Raw genomic sequence first — 21768 nt, forward strand, 5'->3', positions numbered from 1 at the left:
ACCCCTTTGTTCCCGTCCGGCATGTGGTACGAAAACTGCTCTCTCGTCGGTTCCCGGATATAGTGCCGCCCTATACTACTCGCACCGTTTCAAGTGTACTTTTCAGACAGTTTGGCTATGTCAACTGAATTTTATTATTATGCATCCTCTTACGTCATACCTACAGACAATAGATTTTACATATGCTGAAGTGACGTCATACTTACAGATAATAGTTTTATACGCTTAGGAATATGCATAATAAAACAATTATTGGATTCGGTTTTCGCATGATAGCGATAATTATTAAGGCTTCAGTTTATGTTCTCCCCCTCAGCTTTCGGCTTCGGCAGATAACACAAAACTTTGGCCTTGATAATTATCGCTATCATGCTCAACCTCATCTAATAATTGTTAATCATAGATTTCTGACTACTTAGAGCCGTTCTTCGTTTCACTCATATTTTCCTCTCGCTAAACTTTCTGAAATTGAGTTGATAGAGAACTTAAAGATCGTTCACTTTTAAAGGCGCTGTTAAGATTCTAATTTCTTAGCCAGTCGTTAATGCTATGTTTTCAATATACTGTAGGGGATACATTGTTGTTGTGTTTGTCGTACATAATACACAATCAAAGCCATTTAAAAGAACCGGGTGAAAATAAGGAGTTCTTTAAGCTGGTTACGTGTCAATTCCTTTAGCAAGAATTAAAGCATTTTACGTTATCAAAGTATCAGCGTACGACCGGTACAAAGTAGCTCTCACTTTACTACTGAGTAGTAGAATTGAATTATAACCATTGCCGTTGGACTTTTAAATACTTCTTGACCGCCTCCCGGTTAGCTCAATTGGTTAGAGCGCTGGATTGTTGTGCGGGAGGTCGAGGTCGATGGTTCGAGCCCCGGCCGGACCAACACTCAAGGTCTTAAAATAACTGAGGAGAATGCGCTACCTTTCTATAATATCAAGAAATGGATAGACACTCTAGTCTTCTCGGATAAGGACGAATAAACCATAGGTCCCGTCTCCTGCATCTATTAATTATTTAATTTGGTTAGGCAGGGGACGTTAAAGAACCCACTCACGAGATTACTGTGATGTTCCGACGAAGGGCTAACGCTCGAAACGTCAGCTTTTGTAATCATCACGGTGGCCAATTTACCATTTCAATTTTGTTGATATATCCAAATTATTACTGTGATGTGGTCTGACCTGTTTACTGGGAACTGGGGGAAGGGGGCATCTTCAAATACGTTTCCTTCGATTGTTTGTAAACTGCTCATGCAGTCCGGCCAAAGTCCCCCGAAAAGTGTTGTGATGCGCATTTGATCATAGCCACATTTTAATTTGCGCAATATAAATATTAAATTATTATTATTATTATTATTATTATTATTAATGCTATAAAGCTTAAAAGTAAGAAAAGGCTAAACATTGGAAATAGCCGTAAGATATATGATGCTTTCTTCTAAAGGATTCACGGAAACAAAAGAAATTCGGAATCGAGTCCTAAAAAGTTGCCATGTCTCTCGTCTCTCGTCTCTCGTTTAGCGGGTGAAAAGCCAAAGTGACAGGGAAAAAGTGTGTCCATAGGAGTTTTTCTATTCACCTCACACACGCTATCGACTTGTTTCCTACACAGGAGGCGATCCACGTTTACCAGTGGATCGCGATTTCCACTTTTTCCGCCTGGATAACAATGGCTACTGGTCTCACAAACCCGGAGAATCTCCAGCTACTGACTCTGATGACAGAGGTAACAAAATCCGTGACCCAAGGAAAGCCGTGTATGAGCCGTATGAGTTTGTCTGTTTCATGACCACAGATAGAAATACTGTTACCATTCATTAAAATTTATGTAATTAAGGAACTATCAACGTCTTTCTGGAGAAAAATAAAGGTAACACTGCACTTATTGAAAACTACACAGAGTTGAGACTTTTTTTTACAATACGCAGTAGCTTTAAAGCGAGAGATGTTACGATACTTTGAAAGGTTTAAAACTGAACAGATTTGTATGCAGGGGGCAGAGTATACCATCCGGCAAATTTTTTTGTGAGTTTTGCTCGCCATTGAGAAGTTTAAAAAGACATCTCTTACACTCTAATGTTACAGACCTCAAAATTTAACAAAAAATATCCTTGATTTCATCTCGCTCCTATTTTGCACAATGATCATTTTACATCTTTGATGAGGTCAACTTGTTAATTCACGAAAACACAGTTGCGATAACCCTGACCATAACCCTGAGTATACTGCATTTTTGTAGATTTTACTAAACAGAACTAACAAATTACACGAATCAAATCTTTACTGAAAAGGAATAGAACAAAAACCCCAAACTGTTAAAAGTTGAGCGTAAACCTCGTGTTCTGAAATATTTCTGATCTGTGTTACTACCACTTCTATAAAGATTGAGCGTTTTGGACGGCATTTTAGGCAAAAGCTGCTCACATTGTTCATATAATTGTATAGAATCAGATTTTGCCAAGTTGCCTCTAAGTTCACCTCTAAAATCTCTTAATCAGTTTACAATTACCAGGCATACACATCAACACAAACTTGGCCGCTATTGTCCTCCTCTCCACAACCTTTCCAATCCTGTCCGTACCATATCTGCAACTCCTGGTTTCGGGACACAGAAACCGGACTTGAAGGGTCGGGAAAAACCAGTTCTGGTGAGGTGAGGTTGGCTCCTTCCAGAGTATAAAACTGTTTTACGTCTAAACAAATGATGTCAGGATCCCCTTTCTGAAAAGCCTCCAGACCGTGGCCGGGAGGAAACATAGTCTCTCTTTTGTCATTAGTGATGAAGGTCATCAGCTTTTTATCTGCATATCTTTGGTGAGTACAGCCCCAATAAGAAACAGCTGTTTGGGAATTGCACCTTATTTGCCCTCATCTGTGCAGAAGCTTCATTGTCTTAAGCTGCCCATTCTTTGTTACGTTATAACGGTCGTTTTTGGCTCCAAAGCAGACAGGTGCGTTATTAATTCTTTGCCAGTTCCCTAGCGTGAAATTTTGCAATAAGAAGTTTTTAGCGTAAGATTAGGAAAAGACCTGATGAAAATCGATTATCTGTGCCTGTTTGGGAAAACGAGACAGCTATTATCGCCTCATTTCTATTCGCTCTTTTAATACTTAATAGTTTCCTAGCCACCTTACTTGTAAATTAACAAGGATCAGAGTGATCAGTCAAGCGATGAATGCTGCTAAGTAAGCACTGCGCACTGCGTACTACGCAGTCCAAATACACTATGGTCATGTATTCATAGTAGGTTTCTTAGCTCAGATGGTATAGTACTTCACCGGTAGCGTAGTGGTCATGGGTTCAATTCCTGTACAAGCCTGTTTTTTTTATCGATTTATCTATTAAGTAATGTTTATCAATGCGATGGTCACTCTCATCTTCAATTATTTATCCGCACTTCAAATATATGATATTCAACATTCACAGTCGTGTATTGATCATTAATGACAACTCACCATCACAGTGCGCTAGAGTCACCTGACCATGCGTAGTGGAGTAGATCCAGTATTGCCCCTCAGCCATTCCCTCGCTAGCTTTCACTTCGCTGCATGATTCAGCGGGGAGTCTTTAATAGATCCAAGAGGGACTGTATAAAAAATTAAAACTCGTTTTAAGCCTTCCTTCAGAACACTACTAGAATCATTCTCACTTAATTATAATGGGCGTGCCAAGGTACTGTTCCGTTTACTTTTTTCACTGTTAGAGTTGTAAAAGCTATTAAAAAGCTTGTAAGGCCTAAACGTCCTTTCGAAGACTACGTTGGTGGAAGGCTTGGTTGCTAAGGTGCTAACAGCTGGCTAAGTTTCTGCTGAGGTATTCCTAGCCATACCTCTGTTATAGACGCGTTTCATATAAAACCTCTTCTGATCTGCGATGAAATTTCCAGGTCTTGCTTCCTTTGTACGATCGTTTAGTTCAGACACATTTTGACCTATGATGACGTTGTAGCTCTGACAAGATATGTTTTCTTCGCACTTGAAATAACACTCCTCTAGCGATCGAGCATGAATAGTTGTAAAGGTTCTGCCCCTAAGGTACATTCCTCCTATCGAACGTTCTACTGGATGACACTGGCCACTAGCTTGCATTGGATCAATCCCGAGCATTAGAATTAAAGTTACTAAGAGGAATAACACTCGATACATGTTCTCGTGGATAGAGGCCAGGTTTCTGTTGAGAGAAAATAACTTCAAATTTTGACTAACAAAGCTATTGAGAATAATTATGGGAAAGAAAATTGAAAGCAAATCAGAAGCTACTTTAACAATTAATTATTATTTAAACACAACGCGCCAGTTCTCGCCCGTTTATTTCTGTTTAGTGAAAGTTTTGATATTCCTCTCTCCAGTCACTTCGACTGGAATATTAGATCAGTTCATCTGACCGCATTGACAACTCAGCGAATATTTTCTCCTTCAGTCATGCCGATAAATGCATGTACACTGAGAAAAGTAAATCTTATCGCTTTTAAAGATTCTAACTGAGTTTTGTTTTGGTTCGCTGTTATTCTGCGTTTTTCAACGTTATTAGTAGATTGCGTTTCTCTGAAAACTTAAAATTCAGTACACAAGCTAAACTGGAACTGAACATAAAGACCTACCTCTCCTGAGAAAAATTTCTTATCAATATCTAAAATAATCGCTAATACTTGTTTTTAACCACAGCTCCCTCCATTATAATATAACGAGTACTAAATCGTGTTGAATTTAAATATTGTTAATTCATTTAACTCGTTGTCATTCAAGTCACCATCCTTTCTGCACTTGTAACTGAGTTTTTTCGGGGTTTGTCTGACACAAATTTCTTTAACTAGATGCAATCGGATAAGAACTTGTTTACGTTTAGCTTATTTTTCAAAGAGAACTATGTTTTATAACGACATTTCAATTACATAAAAGTTTTTCGTGTTGAACTTTCCTCGTTATGTACCAACATATTCAATTGCGAGTACATCAAATTCCGAGAGCTAAGTGAAACCAAAAACATTTACGAGGCAACTGTAGTCATGGCTGGAACCAAAGACGGCAGAAATATTCTCAAATGTATGTTCCCCTTCAAAATTAATGGGCCCCAACAGCATACCTATTTAAAAATTTATTAGTTTTAAAGAAAGAATGTCAATCTCCAATCAACATAAATCAGAAAGATTGGTAGAATTTTTCCATGGGAAATCGACCCATAAAGCAAATAAGCGTGGTTTTACCATTGCGAGGAATCCGCTGAAATAAATTATATAGAGTTTAATTTCTGATAATGATGATAAAGCGATAGAGTTTATGTTCATGGAATGTTTTGGGCCCGATTCAGAATCATTTAAGGTGGCCGAAAACAGTTTTCGCGTGCGCTTTTGCTGATGCAATTCAGCGCGCGCACAAGGATTGTAAAAAGCAAACATGCCGTCAATAGAGCGGTCATTTTAGGTACTCAACACGTAGCCGTACCCGCACTACCTGCGCTATTTTTCTCTCTAGTTGATGCAGTGTATTGATGGTTTTAATCTTTTATTGCAAAGAACCCAGTCATTCTCAGCTTTTTCCTTGTTACCGAAAGGACCCAGTTAAATGTAGCGCATGCGTAGTAAGTAAAAAAATTGCGATTGAATGGAAAATTGCTTTCTCGGAAATACGCCTATTTCTTGAAAACCACTCATTAGAATTTCACGAAATTTCGCACGGAAATACTTTAGGAAATAAGTAACTGGAGTATCGAAAAACAAATTGAACTTTAACAAAGGAAATTCTAGATATTTCAGTGAAAAAGGTGAATGAAACAGGCATCAAAAACTGTGTTCAGCCACCTTAAGAGCGAGCCGAGCCATGAGAGGGGACCAAGAAACATTCAAAATTTGTATTACTATTAGATAAGTATCACTTTGGAGGGCTATGAGAAAATAAGAACTGGAATAGTTTACAAAAAAAGCACACACACTCAGTGTAAGCAATCACGCGAGCTTGTAAGCAAACTAAAATATACTTAAGAATAAAGGCTGATAGTTTCGAAAGAAACTGTTTGGGGCTGCGTCGGTGGGAGTAACGAAATAATTTGGATATATCAACAAAGTTGAAATGGTAAATTGGCCACCGTAATGATTACAAAAGCTGACGTTTCGAGCGTTAGCCCTTCGCTCCGACGAAGGGCTAACGCTCGAAACGTCAGCTTTTGTAATCATTACGGTGGCCAATTTACCATTTCAACTTTGTTGATATATCTAAAATATACTTAAGCTCTCAAAAATCTCCATTTTACTCATGCAAGGTGTGTTACAATGTCCGACAAGGTGATAATATATTTCTATTTGTGCGTGTTTAGTAGGCTTATGTTAACTCGGTTTCATAAAAGCCTCTAGTTTTAAGTTGGTGAGTGGTTTTGGTTCTGATGTTTTCGATTACAAAAACCCTTTTGACGCGACTTTTAGTATTCTTACCTAGCGTACTGCACTGCTTCAACCTGCCGAATGTGATTCTTGTTTTCAATATCGCCCTCGAGTAATGGACAATTCTAGCAGGCTTTTGCTTTGTTTCTTCTAGGGAACATTACGTGTTTCCTTTCATCGAGTAATATAAAGGATATGCAAGGAATGTCAACACTAAACATAGTTTTAATTATTTTTCCGATAAGTTTGTTTGTTAGTGCCGAATTCATATCTAATAAACCATTACCATTACCATTACCACCATTGTTTTCGTAAATTTTTAAGATGGTTTTTAGCAATCTTTACCACTGAATTGGACTGAGTTTTCTTTCGGAATTATACTGTAAAATATCGGAATTCGTGAGGGGTTTGATGCCGTTGAGGACCATTCAGCTGTCATCTAATTCAATTGTAGGTTTCGTTGAGAAACACCTGCTTGACTCTCATCAACATGCCTATTTCTATCACTTATTAATATAATTTCAGAGCTGAGCAACGAGTTTCCAGCAATCTGATTGGTCGAGCGGTTCCTTATATGACGCTATAGAAACCGCTCCACGCGGTTTATATAAAATGTTAAATAAAAAGTTAATAAATGTTACTAAAATGTTATGATTTTAGAAATTTCTCTGTTGTTCAGCTCTGAAATTATACTAAAACAATTATTCGCCTCAGGTTCGGTGAATATTGTCGAATAATCCCCGAGACGAAGTCTCGGGGATTATTCGACGATATTCACCACGCCTTCGGCGAATAATTGTTAATTAGTCTGAGGCTGTTCGTATATTCAAGCTTGTTAGTTTGTTTTTTCCCATTTGGCTATGTTTTTGTCACGTCACTGTGGCAAAAGGTGACAAATTTCTTTCTTTTTTTTCTTCTTTGAAAACGAACAACTTTTCACTTGTTCAAAACTTTAAAAAATAGTTTCATACTCAGTTTACATGCGATGTTATCACACATCTATTATCACCAAGAGTTTTAAATTTATAAAGGAAACTTCTGTCTGCGTTCAAAAATATCAGTATTGTTAATTGAAAAGGGACAATGAATAATTAGGAAATAATATTGCACGGCAAAGTTTAATTTACACCATAAACTGCAAACAAAAGAACTAAATTTTAAAAGAACACGATGTAGATAAAAGTTTATGATCTTCTAAGCTTTAGAATACGATGCGATGATTGGAAGTTAAGCTTAAGTTTCGATTGAAACGAGAAAAGCAAAAAATCAAACCGAAAAAAAGTTAAATACTGTTCTTAGAGGTGTAGAGAAACTGTTTACCAAGGAACACAGGTCCTCAGTGCTCTGCAGATCTTCTTCGACGTTCAGTTATGGTTTTGGCGTGAACGCATTCAGTTTCAAACCAAAACAATGCATTGTGTGGTGTCTCGGTCCAGGGAAGAGCAAATCACATTGCCCCTCGATCGTAGTCTATTCACCGGACGGATATCCTTGAATCTAATATCAGGGTACACCATTACAGCAATTAGCACAAAAGAGAAACGTTAGCTTAGTAGCTGGTAAGATGGGCCTGAAAGAAAAATCGAAACTCCCTTATTTACTCTACATCGTAGCGACATGTTTCTCTCATTTCATTTACATTTCTCCTCTGAACTGTAAGCCTCTATCAAGTTAACCATTTGATCATTACTACAATGAATGTGGTGGAGAAGCCAAAGAATAGTACAGGTTCGTCTTTATCATGTACCCAAATCCCAATCAGTGACTGACGTGTTCTTCCAGACAAGGCTCACACATACCAGGCGAACACATCAACACAGGTTTGACCTGTATTTCCGTCCTCTGAACAATCTATCCAATCCTGTCCATACCATATCTGAAACTCCTCATTGCGTGAAACAGATAAGGGACGAATCAGGTGATTAAATATGAGTTCCTGTGATTTATGACCAGCTCCGCCCGGATTGTAAAAGTGTTTTTTGGTGCCACAGCCATGACTGGTTCCAGTTGGAAAGGCCATAAGATTTTCCGAGGGTGGCAGCAGTGATTTTCTATTTCCGTTTGTGATGATTGTCATAAAGTCATTGCTGCCGTATTGTGAATATCTGCAGCCCCAGTAAGATGGCGGATCATTTTGGTTACAGCGTATAGAGCCCGATCTGTGGATCAGCTTCATCTTCTTAATCTGGCCACTCTTTTCCACATGAAACGAACCATGTTGGTTATCTCGAGCTCCAAAGCACACGGAATCTGTATTCAACTTCTGCCAGTTTCCTGAATTTTTTTGTGAAAAAATGACATAACTTTATCATCAGTGCTAATCTGTCTGTCTCTCTGACTAACTGACTGACAGACTGACTGTCCGTCTGTCCGTCTGACTGTCTGGCTGTCTCTTAACTGATTGAAGGACTTTCTGTCTGTCCAACTGTCTATCTAACCAGCTTTCTGTCTGTGTGTCTATCTGCCAGTGGCTAACTGACTGTCTGTCTGTGTGTCTATCTGCCAGTGGCTAACTGACTGTCTGTCTGTGTGTCTATCTGCCAGTGGCTAACTGGCTGTCTGTCTGTGTGTCTATCTGCCAGTGGCTAACTGGCTGTCTGTCTGTGTGTCTATCTGCCAGTGGCTAACTGGCTGTCTGTCTGTGTCTGTCCGTCTGACTGGCTTTCTCAGTCTGTCTAAGAGACATTACACCTCCTTCTCTCTTTAAGGTTAGTTGTTCTAAAAGCCTTGCCTTTACAGTGAGCTTTGATTATGTTATCAGTTCCATCAGAGTATATCCAGAAATCCCCATCAGCTATATCTTGTCCTTCACTGGCTTGGATCTCACTGCACGACTGAGCAGGAAGCTCTTGAGTAGATCCAAGAAGAACTTCAAGCAAAAGAGCGACACTTATCAGAAAAAGAAGACTCGAAATGAATCCAACTTACTGCTAATCGACCTAAGATCTTAAATCTTACTTCCATATGCTTCTGGTTAGCTTCCAGCATCTCTGTGTTATTGTCATGCACATTACATCACGTGACAACGATAACAATATTTGCATAAAAAGTGCGTGCGTAGGTTAAAACTTTTTTTCCGAAGCGTAAGCATTAGGCTTTATGTCTAAAATGACTTTAAACTGAAACCAGAAAGCTCACGTTTAAAATAAAACTTCTATTTAAAACAACCGCGTAATGAGATGAAAAGTGATGAAACATCGCTCTCTACGTAAAATAACTTGCCCAGCATGTGTAGTGTGCTTGAGAAGGTCGAAAACTTAAACTGTTCTTTCAGCGTTGTGACAGCGCCAGCTTGTCAAAAATACCTCTGTTTACATTGTAGCTCATTCGGAGGAAGAGAACGACATAATCATAAAACGATTAGCACACGTCCATCAAGTCCATCAAGTCCACCAAGGGCTACCCATGAATTAACAAAACTATCCTTGTGTCCGCATTTTATCTATATACATATTCATAAACAGAAAAGAAAGAAGAAACTGGAATCCAAATGTACCTCGGTCACTCAGACGTTTGATGTAGAATCGACGCCAGTCCGGAAGAAAGTCCGCTGGTCTTGCTTCTCTTGTTCGGTTATTAAGTTCGCAGACTTTCTCGCTGATAACATAATTGTAACTCTGACACGTGACTTCATCCTGGCATTTAAAGTAACATTCCTCAGGCAACCAAACCTTTGTAGTTTTAAACGTGTGGCCCCTTAGGAACATTGCAGAAACAGAGTATTCCAATGAAGGGCATCGGCCAGTGGTTTCACTGACAGAAATTTGGAAAATCGCAACCAAGAATAATAACCACAAAAGTGTCTTCATAGCGACCGGATTTCTTAAAAAAGAAACAACAACAACAATTTTCAAAAAGTATTTCAAGCAGATGAGTGAAACAGTTAAACTAATTTACTGAACACGACCGGCACGATTGAAAAAGGTACTAAAAGTGTTACTATTGATTATCTCGGGATGTCATCCTGTGGAAACGACAGCCCCTGCTTTCATCTGCAGACACCATAGCCAAGACTTTATTTTGCATTTTGAAACAATGTAAGCTGAAATCGTCACTATTCCTAGCTTAGTTTCGCGATCGCTGATTAAATTCCTTAGAAATCGTAAAACGCGCGTATCAACAAATTTCAGCTTCTGTAATTCAATTTGTTCTGTCACATCTTAAGCGCGTTTGGAAACACTGTTTCCAAACGCGCTTAAGACGCGACAGAACGAAGTCCTCAAACGTCTCTTGCGTTTGTAAGCCTATTATAATTGCTATCATACCTTCGTTCACTGCAAAGTGGTGCCTTGAAAATCGGGGCAATTCTTTTTCTCACTAAAATTTTCATGGAAAAGCCAAGGGTCTCTCTCCAAATTTGGATCCCGTTGTCTATCCTTTGGATGTAACTCAATGGCTGTCGGAAGCTGCAAATAATATAAATGTTGTTATTCTCGATTTTCAGATTTGACGCAGAGCCGCTGGAATGGAACTTCTGCCTCACTTGTGAGTTATTGTAAGCGGAAATGATCTGTACTGCAAAAAAGCTGGCTACTCCGGTTCATTACTTTGGTCATTACCTTTAAGGAAAGCAAAAACTGAAAAAATGGAAAATATTCATCTATTCTGAACTCGTATATATCCCGCATCAGCCGATGTTTATGTGTACCCCGCTGACACCCACGAAGGGTCTGTGAGGCCAAACAGGATACTTGAAAGACTCACTTTGCGCTTCTAAGAAACAAACAGTGAAAGAATTAAGAAGTACAACGTTTTTAATTACTTTGGACTCGTAAAGCGAATAGCATTCTGTATTTTTTTGATATCTTCAACTAAATAAGGCAAACAGCGAGGGTGTACAACCCACATATTACGCCACAAGCTTTCTTTTGTAATCGGTTTTCTGCCCACGTCCCAGTCTTCGAGTAAGAGGTCTTAACAAATATAAATTATTTTAATTCATGCACTTTGAAAAGATAAGGCAAGTATTATGTAGTTTTTTATTCCTCGAGCTCATCTGTTCAAATGACCGAGACATCGGAAATTTCGAGCGGTTACACGTAAATTTGCTCCGTTACGCAGAAAACCGATGGATTCACTGATTAAGATTTCGTATGATAATTTGATCTACATTTCGTCCAAACTCAAGCTGTCTTGTTATTTTCAATCTACCAAGCGACTAACTTCCTGAGTTTTGCAACAACAACAAAAATTACAAAACATATTAAGTAAACTCCCCTTTAACCTCCCCCCTCCTAATTTTTTTGTGGCGGCTGTCCACCCGGCTACAATGCTGCCGGCAGTGAGAAACTTGAAAGGACTGCTCGCAGCCTCTCTGACCAAAGTGTCCAGCCATGGTAAGTCTCAATGAAAATCCTCTGATCTCCAATATTTTGTTTAGTTTTCTGAAAACGGCATTAGTGCGAGCAGAAAAATAAGTATATTTATGTAAACTTCTCAACGTAACCAGTAGTAAAATATAGGGACCTCCTTTTAAACATGGTCGGAAAGTTTGTTACGTTCGATGAAATACTTACCTTTCTTTCCATGAAAAGATGCGACTGAGCTTACAATTGATCTCATTAAAACTAAGTCGCCAGACTGTCTACACTGAAATGTTAATAAGCTGCAGATCCAGCGCACCCTACTGTCAGCATAACAATGAATTGCTGGTTTCCGACTTATCCAAATTTTCTTTAATTTTTATCAAATTTTCGACTTATCCATTTTTAGCAAATTTTCGTTGCTTGTTTTAAAAGGGAAAAAATTTTAAATGAAGAAAGATATTCAGTTCTTTTGCTCCCGGTATGTGACGAAGGTAAAGAACTGATCCAGAGGGCAGTTCAATCTTCACTGATGATAAGTGCGATATGAAGAACCAACAACGCCATTACACTTAATGTAATAAATCTCACCTGGATGCACGAGCCTAACCCTATATTTTAACTCGACGTCTACCTTACTTGGACAAAATATGGGAATTATAATAATTACAGCTGTTGTGTAGGGTGGATCAATTCGCATTACAGTAATTAATTATATAGAGGTCCCCGCATCCAGAACTGTCACGGAAGCAATTTACAACCGGTTGCATAGGATGCCATTAACGTTCAAGTAACAAGAAAGTCACGAATTAGTGAATATCTGTATGACACGATATCATTTCACAAAATCACATTCAACTTCTTCCTCACTTTTCCTGTTAGACAAAGTTTCACGAAATGTAGACCTGATTTGATGCTGAGCATATATGACGTGGTTATGTTTAGAATTCAAATTGTATGATTTCCCGGCTGACTCGTAAGGTTTCTGAAATTGTCAAAAATTGAGTCTTCACTGCGGTTTATGTTTTGAGGGGGCTCAGCATGAACTGCGTGAACGTGTATATGGCACAAATTACCATAAAAAAAAAACTGAATCTTTCTGAAATTTTACTTTATTTGACTCGTCTTTCAAGGACTTTATCTTTACAGAGCTATAACGTATACTGTACAAATTATATAAGAATTTCTTATTTAGCGAGTTCTAACAGGCAAAAACGAGTGAAGACTTCAACAACGTGTTCTTGCACAAAAGCGATGCCAGGTTGAAATTTAAGAATGGGTAAATTTACCATAAAAGCTAACACTCACCCGGACGATCAGACAACACCTTCACATGTTACCCCCGGGTTCAAACCATTTACTGCATAAAAGCTAAGTTTATAAATAATTTATGCCATTTATCTAGTTAGTAATTTTCGCCTTAAGCTCAAACGATCTCCGCAAACTTCCTCCTTATTTATGTGCTATATCAAAAGAGAGCCAGGGGACCAGCCTCGTGCTGGAATATCAAAGCAGCCCAATATTGTTTCCATAAAGCCGACTTTTTTTCTATTATCGATCTAAAGGAAGACGATTAAAGTCCATTATCCAAACTATCAGCAGCTTCGAAAGCTTCGCCCAGTGATAGGACAGTGCTAAGATTTTCGAAATTCGTTGGCCTTCTCTTGAACGCCCACTGGACAATGCAACTGCTAGGCAGGATTCATATTAGTGAAATCTTGAGCCAGCTCAAGAGTCTTTTCATCTCTATTAATTTAAACGGAGGGAAAACAAACTCGCTCTATAGAGTCCATTGATGGAGGTATATTAACCCATCCATTCATTTTCGAACGACTTTCCCAACCACTTGGCTCTTTTCACCTCACAGTTATTTGGGATGATATTGTACTACAATTATTTCCGTCGTAAAGAAACGGAGCCAGCGGGAAAAAAAAAAGCCACCTCAGGAGTTTCATTTTTTTATCTTCTTTACTTTAAAAAAATAGGACGAACTTGTTTTGTGGAGTCCAGTCGTAGTGAAATTAAAAAGCTGATTTCAAATGCGGCTCTGGAAAGTACAAAAAGTAAACACAATTTTTCTGTCAACGAAAGAGACAAAAATTGCAAGTACGTCGGCTGATAACGTCCTTTGTTGAAAGATTGTCTTCAATATCCATTTTTTCGACAATCTCAACTGCAGACATACCAGCCACACGAAGAGGCTTATTTACCAAATACTTATGATGCACGATCCTTCCAAGTAGATAGCGCTATTTATGCAATAGCGAAAATCAGACCTGAAAAAAATCAGGCCTGTACGGGATTCGAACCACTGACCTCTGCGATACTAGTGCAGCGCCCTACCAATTGAGCTAACAAGCCAACTGGGAGCAGGCCGTTAAGTTGATTCGTAATAAACCCGTGATGATAAATCAGATACAATGAATATATGAAGTTCATATATTTTCGTGATTTTTTTCAGGTCTGATTTTCGCTATTACATAAATAGCGCCATCTACTGCGAAGGATCGTGCATCATACGTATTTAATACCGCAGTTCAAAATATATGAACTTCATATATTTATTGTATCTGATTTATCATCACGGGTTTATTACGGATCAACTTAACGGCGTGCTCCCAGTTGGCTTGTTAGCTCAATTGGTAGAGCGCTGCACTAGTATCGCAGAGGTCAGTGGTTCGAATCCCGTACAGGCCTGATTTTTTTTTCAGGTCTGATTTTCGCTATTGCATAAATAGCGCTATCTACTGCGAAGGATCGTGTATCATACGTATTTAATACCGCAAATATATGAACTTCATAATATATTCATTGTATCTTACCAAATACTGTTTGTTAAAAAATACAGTTTCCAGGTTTCTCTCGTTGAAGACATTTCTCCAAGGTGGACCGGGAGATCACAATGAAAAGAAATAACTTTGTGTCAATGTATATTTTATCTAACCTTAAGATAACTTCGCAAATACAATTTGAATTTTTCTTTCAAGAAATGTGCAAATTTATTCAAAACGGTAAATCTTCTGACAACTTTACATGTAAATCAACCAATTTTAAGAAATTGTAGCCACCCCACGTAGGAGTGACAGATTTTCACATGAATTAAGTTTCACCTTGATCTCTTTTGCAAACATTTCTTTGTTAGTTAATTAAGTCAGAGTCTCCAAAGGGTTTGGTCTAATACACTGTTTTGATTTTTTTTAACTTATAACGTTCATAATTATTCATATCCTAGATTGTAATTTGATATAATCCATGATTGTTGTGACAGAGAATTTTGTTCATTCACCATTCCTGAGTAAAAAGGAAGTTAATACAAATAACTTTACAATTGAGGGACAAAATAGTTCACTGCATGACATACATTCATAGGTTTACATGAGTATGATTATTGCTCTCCAACTTCACAAAAACGTTTGTGAGCAAAGGTGATGATATAATTTTACCAAACTGATTATTAATGAAGGCTGATAGTTTCGAAAGAAACTGTTTGGGGCTGCGTCGGTGGGGGTAACGAAATAATTTGGATATATCAACAAAATTGAAATGGTAAATTGGCCACCGTAATGATGACAAAAGCTGACGTTTCGAGCGTTAGCCCTTCGCTCCGACGAAGGGCTAACGCTCGAAACGTCAGCTTTTGTCATCGTTACGGTGGCCAATTTACCATTTCAACTTTGTTGATATAACCAAATTATCTGAATATTAATGAACTTGTAAACAACTCCCCCTGAGAGGTGACCACTATTGGCATGCACACAATTGCCCCCAGAGAGGTGACCACTATTGGCATGCACACATGCCCCCAGAGAGGTGACCACTATTGGCATGCACACATGCCCCCAGAGAGGTGACCACTATTGGCATGCACACATGCCCCCAGAGAGGTGACCACTATTGGCATGCACACATGCCCCCAGAGAGGTGACCACTATTAGCATGCACACATGCCCCCAGAGAGGTGACCACTATTACCATGCACACATGCCCCCAGAGAGGTAACCACTATTGGCATGCACACATGCCCCCAGAGAGGTGACCACTATCGGCATGCACACATGCCCCCAGAGAGGTGACCACTATTGGCACGCACACATGCCCCCAGAGAGGTGACCACTATTGGCATGCACACATGCCCCCTCTGATGCAGATAGTGAGAATTTTGCCATAAATGGTCACCAGCCTCTGTTAGGGATCCATTTTTCAACAACTTCATCATCCTTCACAACATAGTATACTGGATGCATGTAGGCTGTGGCACATGACTGAAAATCCATAAACAAACATTGCATTAATTTAATAATGACTGTGTACAATGTCATCACTAAGACTAACCAAGAAAGAATGTTTAAACCACAAATATGAAAAATATTTTCCCCAACCTCCTGTTTCTCAGTAAAGCTTGCAAGTAGTTTGTTTTGGGATAAAAAGAAATGAAAAAAGATTACTAATGATAAATGGAGAAAACAAGGGTGAGAAACACAACATTAAAATGTGGAGAATAATACTGTAGTATGGAATAACTAAGTGAAGAGTTGCTGGCCTGGATTGGACTCTGTTTGAGTGTTCAAGGTTTGTCTCTGTTCCTTAAAAAGCAACATATCATAAACAAGGCAATCCACCTTTTCACAGCATTTCTTCAATCAAGATCTTAAATTGTTCATGAAGATTAGTTGACTGTTAAGAACCATTTATATTTTTTCAATATATTTAACTTTGTCATGTCCTTCCAAAATAGTTTGCTTAATTCATAAGACTCTCCATTAAGAGTATATGGCACACTTTGAGGTCTGATGTTATTTTAACAAGTTCATCATTTATTATTTATAGATGACTAACATATTTTTCATACACTATACTTACATGAAAGGGAATTATCCTTAAAAATGACCCAACTGGATATTGTGACAAGTCTAGAGGCCCTTCCACTGCTTGCACTGTACCAATTTCTTGGGTCATTTTGACAAGTCTGCAATTTATGACACATATTTAATTGTGACAATGTTATACATCTACATTTTTTTCCCCACTTCTTGAAAATGGTAACATATTGTTGGTCGATTCTTTCACAGCTCACTGACTCATTCACTTGAAGAAACATGTTCCTTTTGAACATAAAACAATTAAGTTGTCTTCTGCAAGGCTTCTTGCAGGCTCATTAAGGTAGAGGTCGCAACTGGTGTGTCCGCTATTCTCCCCAACAAACTCCCAGACATGGCCAATGGAGGTTTACCTGCAATAGATCTAGGGCTCGAAGGCTCAAAAGAAGTTTCCTGATAAATGGCTATAGAGTCTATTTTATCAAAATTTACTGATCTGCATGACAGAGCACAAAGAGTATGAACCCCCCCCCCCTACCCTGCAGCCTGCACCTGCAGGGGAGTGTTATGAATGCTACTTTTCTGTTGTGCTTTTTCGAGCTAGAATTGCCACTACTGTAACAGAGACTGTTTAGAAAAGAGTTATCTATGGCACAAACGAAATCCATGTACTTAAGTTCTGGATGTCCTTCAAAGTAGCAAAATCCTGTTTTGAGTTTTCCAAGGCTATCATGGGACAACCCAGTCCAACCACAGTCAATTAGCACTTGTTCCCTATCAGGGTAGTGTCCAATAACTCTTGTCAATACCCGCACTACAATATCACTCATATTACAGGATCCTGCCAGGTACTGCTGATAGTCTGAAGAAAAAAAGGTATTACTTATTAAAATAACTAATTATTTTTCAGAATCCAGTCGCATTTTCACCAACACAGAAATTGTATCAAGGGTTCAACACTAACTTTTCAACTTACTAGCCAAATGGTTAGTGACAAGTTAGATGTTACAACAATTTCAGTTTGTTTATTAGCCAAACCAGCTGACAGAAATCGAAAACCACCAGCCAAAACTGAATTTCCACTAGTGTGTGGCTAGTTGGCTACCATAAGTGTTGAGCCCTGGTATCTTTACACTACAATACACTACAATACATATTCCAAGCCCAAAAATAATTTTAGAAACAAAAGAGTTAATTTACCAACCATAGAATATGTAATTTCCTGGATGAAACTCATTAATTCCTTGTACATTATCTGGAGGTTTAGAGCAGGATGGAGTTGCTCCTACAGCAACAGTGGGAAATTCTTTACCAGCTTGTTTAAGTCTACAAGGAGAAGTAAATTGAAGTGTCAAATATATGTATAACAGCTGCTTAATTGTTTTATGAACAGTATCTATTAGGCAAACGTAACTAAACAAAAGAAAAACTAGTAATGGACCAAATTGCAATTCAAAATCAAAATTCAAAAGTTTTGTGTGCCTCACAGAAATTCTAATATCAATTTGAGCACATTTAATATTTCCAAAAGTTCACTGAGCATTTTCAATTTCTTCCCTAATATAGGTCACCATACTCTTATTAAAATAAACAACTTAAAAGAAATATTGCTACACACCATCCATCAGCAACATAAATCAGAAGGAGTATTTGAAGCAGACAACTAAATATTGCCTACAGACTTTCAAGTACCATTTTCCCAATAACATTCTTAAATTTTAAGAAGTGTGATCCAATCCAGTTCTACACTTACAATAGAAACATAAGAGAACATTGTACAGCAGATAAATTAATGAAAGTCTCAGAACAACAGCAGTCTCACCTGTGTGAAAATATGGTAAGTCTCTTGAATGTTTCACTAGCAGTTTGTCTTATTTCATCTTCACCCTGACAACTGTAAGAATTCCCCTCATGGACATAGAGCCCTTTAAACGTCAAACAACTTTTGGAGGATATCTCTCTGGCTATGCCAACACTTTGAGGATCATCATACCACACACCAGCTGAAAATATGCATACTTGAGACCATGCATAGCATTATATAGGAATAAGCAAATTAAATTATGGTAGATATAATATATTTGAGAAAATTTAGTGTAACCCTCTTTCTCCCACAACTGATTATACATCAAATTCTGGTCAGTAATTTATAAGGAAATGTGCAGCAGCTAGAGGGAAAAAGTCAAATAATCTGATATTGGGATTCAGCCCAGAGAAAACCAACATCTACATTAGAATTTTTACAATTATTGCCAGACATCAAACAATAGTTTGCAAAATTAATGTAATTTCTACTTTTATAATTATGATTTAAAAAATGGTAATGATAACCAAAGTCAATATTATGCAGTTTACTTCCTTAATGTACACAGGTTGATAGTGGAATTGTCAAGAATAAAACGACTGATTTTGATGCTTTGGATGAAAGATCAAAGAAGAAAGGGATTATGTTACTCTTACCTCAAGTCAATCAGCTCAGAGATCAAAGATGTTTCTCTTATGATCTATTATATCATAATATTATTGTGTGATGGCATATGCGCTACTGCTTTTTTCAAGCTAGGTGCTTCTAGACTCTCTCTAACTTGACCCTTTCACTTCCAAGATCTTCTTAGGAATTCTCCTTAGTATCTGCTATACAATTCTTATCATGTAAATTTGGAGAATTTGGTATTGGATCATTAACTAAAAATTCCTTTGTTGATAGTTTTCTTTATTCTCATCACTTGTCTGCCTGGTATTGTATTGATATTGTAAGGAGAAATTCTGTCTTGGTCACTCATGAGAGTTAAAGGGTTGAAGGTAGGTACTTGTTCGAGGTTGGGTGCTTAAATCAAATAAAAACAGTTTAACAGCTCGGCAACTCCAAAAAATGACTTCATTATCCTGGACTTCTTTTCATTTATTTGGCACATATAAGTGGCTCCTTACAATGAAATTTCATGATTTTCTTTCTCCACAAACAAGCTTTTGAGAAGAGCCACACCCACATTGTAATTGTATTAAAACAATCAGTGTCTTCTTTTAAAATTGAAACTTAACCCTTAATACCCATGAGTGATCACTTGAAACAGATTTTCTCCTAAAAAAATAGCACTACAATGTCAAACAGACAAGTGACAAGAATAAAGAAAAATGTCAATTACAGGATTACCAGTTATAATTATAATTTTGTAATTTTGTCCGTTTTCACTGCATTATTTGCAGTGGGGAAGGACTAGAAAGGAACATAGGAACCATTCGTGCTAGTCCACCCTCCCACCCATCCCACCCCAGGGGAGGACATCCATCACACAGTAATCTCGTGTGTGGGAAATTAACGTCTCCTACCCCTAACCCTGCAGGAGACGGGACCTCCATTTATTCGTCCCTATCCGAGAAGACTAGAATATCTAACCATTTCTTGATGTTATAGAAAGGTAGCAAATTCTTCTCAATTATTTTAAGACCCTGAGTGTTGGTCCGGTCGGGGCTCGAACCCTCGACCTCCCGCACAACAGTCCAGCGCTCTATCCATTGAGCTAACCGGGAGGCGGTTGATCCAATATCAAATTCTCCAAACTTGCATCATAAAAATTGCATAAAAGACATAAAGGAGAATTACTAAGAAGATCTTGGGAGTGAAAGGGATAAAAGAGCTCACATTTTCATTTTGACTCTGGTTAATATAATACTCTACCTCTGTACATGGACAAATTGGCTTACCTCTGTTATATCCACAGTTAACTTTTAGGAACACTGACCACTTTTTCCCGTCAGGAAGAGGATAAGCAATAATAGAATCAAGAATCACCTGATTATCAACCAGCACATGGAACTTCTCAAGGCATGACAAAAGCTGAGCAGCCTGTGGGACCTTGCCAGGAGAAAGTGGATAGGCATAAGTGATGTCATCATAGCCTCCATTGGAATAAAACTCTGCTTCTGCTAAAGTTGACACTGATATGCATCTTTTTGTGCCAGCAGTCATGTACTCTCCAGCTTCCCTAAGTGTAACAGAAGTGCTATATTAAGGGATGCATAATGGATCATATTATCTCACAAAAAAATATCACCCTTCCCTAACCCAACCAGATAGGGAACCACTTTTAGCTTTTGCAATACAAGGCAGCTTACAGGGCTTTGCACCAAACATAGGTGAGTTAATTATAATTATTATATATCATTAAGAAACAAGAATAATTTATGAGGCACAATAATTTTTATACATACATTACTGAAGCTAAAGAGCACAAAGAATTGTCTAAATTCATTCAGGTATTTAGCAGCCAAGAAATGCAACTACAGTTGTGCAGCTTTCAGATAAAATTATATATCGCTGGTAGCCGGTAATTTCTAAGCATATAGGAGTGACTACTTTTCAGTTTTTTAGTTGTTAGTTTTTTAAAGCTCTAATATGATCAATAGTGAAAAATTAAATTTACCTTAGAAAAAAATTACTTGCAACATATATATTATTGTTCATTATTAGCTTTAATTTTATGGAACACCTGTAAATTAGCCATGTAGCTAAACATTTCATCCACATCAATAAAGTTATATCATTCATCTTTTGGCCTTATCACCCTGAATGATAATATTTTTTAACGCACATTTTTGTTTTGAATGATGATTCCTCATCAAAAACTGTATTTCACAGGTCACCTTTTTGGTAATTATAGCATTCATTTGAAACAAGAATATGCTTATTACTACGAGCGTCACCAGACGATGTGTGTGGAAGTGACCACTAAATCTATATCCCTCCCCCCCCCCACCCCACTACGTCTGAATTTGCTCACAGTCTTCAAGACGACAGAATCTTCAGGGAAAAAAACGGGCAAAGTGTCTAACTAATTTGCAATAGGAGGCCCAAAACTAGTTCTCAGTACACGTGGAAAAGCTTAATGCTGTTTTCGAATTTAATTATCGTCCGAGATGTTAAAAAATGTTTTCCTGATCGAATTTATTTTAAACCGAGTTTTGGAACTTACAACGTTCTGTGAGTCTTCATATGTGTACGAAGCTCAACTCCAAGACTTTTACATCTATCAATCATGGCTTGACAATTTCTCTGAACCGTCTCTAAGTCAATAATAAATGCTGGTGTGCGTAGGTTCGTAATTTTCTGTCTGTCCGCCATGTTGTCTTTTTGGGTCATCTCCAGGCGCTACGCGGACAATATATCCGTAATAAGACGGTAAGACAATAGGCTGGAATTGATTTGTTGTCATAGTTACAAGTTACACTGAGACTAGAAAATGGCAAAGTTGTACCCAACAGTGAG

The 21768-nt window shown here is 38.0% G+C and overlaps 2 protein-coding genes and 1 long non-coding RNA gene across 6 annotated transcripts; 1 reads left to right on the forward strand and 2 right to left on the reverse strand.

Moving 5' to 3' along the window:
• Nucleotides 1-1821: 1821 nt before the first annotated feature.
• On the reverse strand, nt 1822-21710 carry LOC148716417 (D-serine dehydratase-like). 2 transcript variants are annotated; one of them, XM_088746100.1, is made up of 11 exons: nt 21476-21710; nt 20208-20488; nt 18325-18505; nt 17707-17828; nt 17175-17364; nt 16546-16651; nt 14508-15947; nt 11899-13732; nt 3839-4179; nt 3465-3595; nt 1822-2986 (listed from the first exon to the last, which is right to left on the reverse strand). In XM_088746100.1, exons 1-7 carry the CDS (start codon nt 21640-21642, stop codon nt 15858-15860), a joined length of 1137 nt encoding a protein of 378 aa, XP_088602226.1. In that variant the 5' UTR covers nt 21643-21710; the 3' UTR covers nt 1822-2986; nt 3465-3595; nt 3839-4179; nt 11899-13732; nt 14508-15857. The 2 variants fall into 2 exon arrangements, with proteins under 2 accessions (XP_088602226.1, XP_088602225.1); XM_088746099.1 differs by having other exon boundaries at nt 11899-15947.
• On the reverse strand, nt 7482-14649 carry LOC148716418 (uncharacterized). 3 transcript variants are annotated; one of them, XM_088746089.1, is made up of 5 exons: nt 14508-14649; nt 10648-10788; nt 9879-10204; nt 9114-9251; nt 7482-8656 (listed from the first exon to the last, which is right to left on the reverse strand). In XM_088746089.1, the coding sequence occupies exons 1-5, from the start codon at nt 14558-14560 to the stop codon at nt 8172-8174; spliced, it is 1143 nt and encodes a 380-aa protein (XP_088602215.1). In that variant the 5' UTR covers nt 14561-14649; the 3' UTR covers nt 7482-8171. The 3 variants fall into 3 exon arrangements, with proteins under 3 accessions (XP_088602215.1, XP_088602216.1, XP_088602217.1); XM_088746090.1 differs by lacking the exon at nt 14508-14649 and adding an exon at nt 11899-12040; XM_088746091.1 differs by lacking the exon at nt 14508-14649 and adding an exon at nt 10942-11080.
• Nucleotides 10220-11967, forward strand: LOC148716419 (uncharacterized). Its single transcript, XR_015995691.1, has 2 exons — nt 10220-10419; nt 10827-11967. It is a non-coding gene; the product is annotated as an uncharacterized LOC148716419 (long non-coding RNA).
• Nucleotides 21711-21768: the final 58 nt, after the last annotated feature.

Source organism: Stylophora pistillata, chromosome 14 (assembly GCF_964205215.1).
Source record: "Stylophora pistillata chromosome 14, jaStyPist1.2, whole genome shotgun sequence".
In the NCBI taxonomy this organism is placed as follows: Eukaryota; Metazoa; Cnidaria; class Anthozoa; order Scleractinia; family Pocilloporidae; genus Stylophora; species Stylophora pistillata.